General features: G+C 48.9%; 1 protein-coding gene across 2 annotated transcripts in view; it reads left to right on the forward strand.

Moving 5' to 3' along the window:
* Nucleotides 1-5000, forward strand: part of bmp2k (BMP2 inducible kinase) — a 40129-nt gene that overhangs the window by 27621 nt on the left and 7508 nt on the right. The window contains exons 13-15 of one of the 2 annotated variants that reach the window (XM_079354197.1): nucleotides 702-913; nucleotides 1298-1461; nucleotides 1570-1677. In XM_079354197.1, coding sequence (XP_079210323.1) covers nucleotides 702-913; nucleotides 1298-1461; nucleotides 1570-1677 — 484 coding nt within the window. Of the gene's footprint in view, nucleotides 1-701; nucleotides 914-1294; nucleotides 1462-1569; nucleotides 1678-5000 lie in introns of both variants that reach the window. The other variant, XM_079354196.1, reaches the window with a different exon arrangement.

Genomic DNA, 5000 nt, shown 5'->3' on the forward strand with positions numbered 1-5000 from the left:
CACACACACACACACACACACACACACACACACACACACACACACACACACACACACACACACACACACACACACACGCGCGCTGTCAGGGCTGAACGAGCACCATCTGTTTTATTTCAGAGGCAATCTGTCCGAGCTCCGAGGGGACTCAGAGAGTTCAGCTTCATACCTGCTCTGTGTTCTGACACAGAGTTAGACCATGACCACTTTAAAACCTGCTTGTTACCACGGCAACCAAACCAAGACACCCAATAACCCGAATACCTTTTTTTTAATGTTGAAAAGTTATAAGCAAACTGCACCATGACCCCCCCTCACTGTGACCCCCCCTCCCCTTACTCTGACCCCCCTCCCCTCACTGTGACCCCCCCCCCTCCCCTCACTGTGACCCCCCCCTCCCCTCACTGTGACCCCCCCTCCACTCTGACCTCCCCTCACTGTGACCCCCCCTCCCCTCACTGTGACCCCCCCCTCCCCTTACTCTGACCCCCCCTCACTGTGACCCCCCTCCCCTTACTCTGACCCCCCCCCACTCTGACCCCCCCTCCCCAGCTCTCCAAACTGATTTCTAATGTTCATCATCTTTCTGATTCACTGTGAACCATAAAATTAAAGCTCCTCCCTCATCCCCCCCCTTCTCCCTCTCTGCGCCCCCCCCCCCCCCCTTCTCCCTCTCTGCGCCCCCCCCCCCCCCCCAACAGCTGCACCAGTACCAACAGGCTTTTGTGCAACAGCATCATCATCCTCCTCCTCCTCCTGCGGCTCAGCAGACGCTCCCCTACATGTCCTCCCCCCTCGAGTTTCAGGTCCCACTGGGCTCCTTCGGCTCCACCACGCCCACTGCTGGACCCGCTGCTACACCTGTGCAGGTGGGGGGGCCGTCACCAGTGGATCCATCATACACTAACTCCAGGTGAGGTCACCTGACCATCAAGGAACATTTAGGGACCAGGACCCGAGTGCTGTGGGTCACGTGGGGTCACAGGGTGAAAAAAGATTCTGTGATGTATGACGAGTCACAAGGTGCTTTTATTTTGAAGGTGGACTAACGGAAGGGTGGTGCTTTTATTTTGAAAGTGGACTAAATGAAGTGTGGGGCTTTTATTTTGAAGGTGAGGTGCTTTGTCTCAACACAGGCAATACACGACTCAGCAAGGTGAAAGTTTTTCTCTGCTGTTGACAAAGGTCAAAGGTCAACCATGATGAGGACGCACCGCTATCTCTTTACACTAAGCTAACGAGCTGTGCTGAGAGAGAGTCTCACCTGTATGATGTCATCACTGTGTGTCCGCAGTAGGATCCCCCGGCTGGCCTCAGACGGGGTCTCCCCCCCCTCTCAGAGTTGCAACGCGCTCAGTAACCCCCCCGACATGTCACGCTGGAACCCGTTTGGCGAGGACAACTTCTCCAAACTGACGGAGGAGGAGCTGATTGACCGCGAGTTCGACCTGCTCAGAGCAAGCAAGTGACCTGTCAATCATTTCCTCTGCGTGATGTTAGAACGATGTTTTAACAACAAAGAGTCTGACTCCTCCCCCTTCTCTCTCTCTTTCTCTCTCGACCACACAGAGAAACCTGTGGAGCAAGCAGCCAGTGTGGAAAAGGACCGCCCCCTACAGACTAAGCCCCTCCCACCTGAGGACCTGTTCGGCTCAGCCCCGTTTGTGGCGAGCGCAGGCAAGTCTTAAAGGAGTCCCCCCCCCCCTTAACTCCAGTGAAGCGTCAGTGCGGGTGAGAGGGGGAGGAGTCAAGCACTCATCAAACCACAGATATCAGCGCGAGGTCAGAGGTCAGATCAGCTGTTGAAGTGAAACGTTACTTTAAATAAAGAGATTTAATCAGAGATGTTTTATCCTCCACTGACTCAAACAACGTAAAGATGCAAGAGTCTGGGCTGCGTCTAATTCCTGCAGACGGCATGAAACAACCAGACTGACTTTTGATCAGCCGTACAGCTTCCTGTGTGTGTGCAGGGACCACACACACACACACACACACACACACACACACACACACACACACACACACACACACACACACACACACACACACACACACACAGATCAGGTTAATGAAACATGTTTTAGTCGCAGGTAAGTTTTCCGTCGTCTCATCAGCTTCACTCACTGCAGACAGATGAGTCAAACATCTGATGTGTTCTGGTGGATGGATTTTTGTTACTCTGATTAATTGAAGCCAAATACAAACAAAAAGAGAGAAAGGGACGAGCGAACCAATGAAGCTGCAGTGTTGGGACTGAAATCCCAAACAAGCTTACGTGAATCTGATGTGTCTTTATGTTTACACGGTTTCTTTTGGATTCATCTGCATCCTCAACCTTTGGGACCACCAGGAGCTCGTGCACTCTGTGCTCGTGCACTCTGTGCTCGTGCACTTTGGGCTCGTGCACTTTGGGCTCGTGCACTCTGTGCTCGTGCACTTTGGGCTCGTGCACTCTGTGCTCGTGCACTCTGGGCTCGTGCACTCTGGGCTCGTGCACTCTGTGCTCGTGCACTTTGGGCTCGTGCACTCTGTGCTCGTGCACTCTGGGCTCGTGCACTTTGGGCTCGTGCACTTTGTGCCCGTGTACTCTGGGCTGGTGTTCTTTGGGCTCGTGTACTTTGGGCTGGTGCACTCTGGACTGGTGCACTCTGGGCTCGTGTACTTTGGGCTGGTGCACTCTGGACTGGTGCACTCTGGGCTCGTGTACTTTGGGCTGGTGCACTCTGGACTGGTGCACTCTGGGCTCGTGTACTTTGGGCTTGTTCAGAGGGATGACGATGCTTTTTGTGTTTCAGCTCCTGTATCATCCTGTCGCTGTGATTGTATTCTCTTTATCAAATGTTACTGAGAAATAAAAACGCTTCCAAATCAAAGATTCACTTCAGTTCGTTATTTTTTAAAAATCTCTCCACCACCTCACACCAGATGTTCCTGACAAGTCTCTGTAAAATCCATCCGTCTAAGGTCCAGAGTCTGAAGTCTTCAGACTAAAGTCTCCAGTCTAAAGTCCCGAGTCTAAAGTCTAGTCTAAGGTTCAGAGCCTAAAGTCTCCAGTATAAAGTCCAGTCTAAAGTCTCCAGTCTAAAGTCCAGATCCTAAAGTGTAGTCTAAAGTCTCCAGTCTAAAGTCTCTCGAGTCTAAAGTCTCCAGTCTAAAGTCCAGATCCTAAAGTCTAGTCTAAAGTCTCCAGTCTAAAGTCTCTCCAGTCTAAAGTCTCTCCAGTCTAAAGTCCAGATCCTAAAGTCTCCAGTCTAAAGTCCAGATCCTAAAGTCTAGTCTAAAGTCTCCAGTCTAAAGTCCCGAGTCTAAAGTTTCCAGTCTAAAGTCCAGATCCTAAAGTCTCCAGTCTAAAGTCCCGAGTCTAAAGTCTCCGGTCTAAAGTCTCTCGAGTCTAAAGTCTCCAGTCTAAAGTCCCGAGTCTCAAGTCTCCTGTCTAAAGTCTCTCGAGTCTAAAGTCTCCAGTCTAAAGTCTCTCCAGTCTAAAGTCTCTCCAGTCTAAAGTCTCCAGTCTAAAGTCCCGAGTCTAAAGTCTAGTCTAAGGTTCAGAGCCTAAAGTCTCCAGTCTAAAGTCCAGAGTCTAAAGTCCAGATCCTAAAGTCTAGTCTAAAGTCTCCAGTCTAAAGTCTCTCGAGTCTAAAGTCTCCAGTCTAAAGTCCAGATCCTAAAGTCTAGTCTAAAGTCTCCAGTCTAAAGTCCCGAGTCTAAAGTTTCCAGTCTAAAGTCCAGATCCTAAAGTCTCCAGTCTAAAGTCCCGAGTCTAAAGTCTCCGGTCTAAAGTCTCTCGAGTCTAAAGTCTCCAGTCTAAAGTCCCGAGTCTCAAGTCTCCTGTCTAAAGTCTCTCGAGTCTAAAGTCTCCAGTCTAAAGTCTCTCCAGTCTAAAGTCTCTCGAGTCTAAAGTCTCCAATCTAAAGTCTCCAGTCTAAAGTCTCTCGAGTCTAAAGTCTCCAGTCTAAAGTCTCTCCAGTCTAAAGTCTCTCCAGTCTAAAGTCTCCAGTCTAAAGTCTCCAGTCTAAAGTCTCCAGTCTAAAGTCTCAAGTGTCTAAAGTCTCCAGTCTGAAGTCTCCAGTCTAAAGTCTCCAGTCTAAAGTCTCTCGAGTCTAAAGTCTCCAGTCTAAAGTCTCTCGAGTCTAAAGTCTCCAGTCTAAAGTCTCTCGAGTCTAAAGTCTAAAGTCTCCAGTCTAAAGTCTCTCGAGTCTAAAGTCTCCAGTCTAAAGTCTCCAGTCTAAAGTCTCTCGAGTCTAAAGTCTCCAGTCTAAAGTCTCCAGTCTAAAGTCTCCAGTCTAAAGTCTCTCCAGTCTAAAGTCTCCCGAGTCTAAAGTCTCTTGAGTCTAAAGTCTCCAGTCTAAAGTCTCTCGAGTCTAAAGTCTCCAGTCTAAAGTCTCTAGTCTAAAGTCTCTCGAGTCTAAAGTCTCCAGTCTAAAGTCTCCAATCTAAAGTCTCCAGTCTAAAGTCTCTTGAGTCTAAAGTCTCCAGTCTAAAGTCTCTCGAGTCTAAAGTCTCCAGTCTAAAGTCTCTCGAGTCTAAAGTCTCCAGTCTAAAGTCTCCAGTCTAAAGTCTCTCGAGTCTAAAGTCTCCAGTCTAAAGTCTCTCGAGTCTAAAGTCTCCAGTCTAAAGTCTCCAGTCTAAAGTCTCCAGTCTAAAGTCTCTCGAGTCTAAAGTCTCCAGTCTAAAGTCTCCAGTCTAAAGTCTCTGGAGTCTAAAGTCTCTGGAGTCTAAAGTCTCCAGTCTAAAGTCTCCAGTCTAAAGTCTCCAGTCTAAAGTCTCTCCAGTCTAAAGTCTCTGGAGTCTAAAGTCTCTGGAGTCTAAAGTCTCCAGTCTAAAGTCTCTCCAGTCTAAAGTCTCTGGAGTCTAAAGTCTCCAGTCTAAAGTCTCTCCAGTCTAAAGTCTCCAGTCTAAAGTCTCTGGAGTCTAAAGTCTCCAGTCTAAAGTCTCCAGTCTAAAGTCTCTGGAGTCTAAAGTCTCTCCAGTCTAAAGTCTCCGGTCTAAAGTCTCTGGAG

The sequence above is a fragment of the Symphodus melops genome, assembly GCF_947650265.1.
Source record: "Symphodus melops genome assembly, chromosome: 1".
In the NCBI taxonomy this organism is placed as follows: domain Eukaryota; kingdom Metazoa; phylum Chordata; class Actinopteri; order Labriformes; family Labridae; genus Symphodus; species Symphodus melops.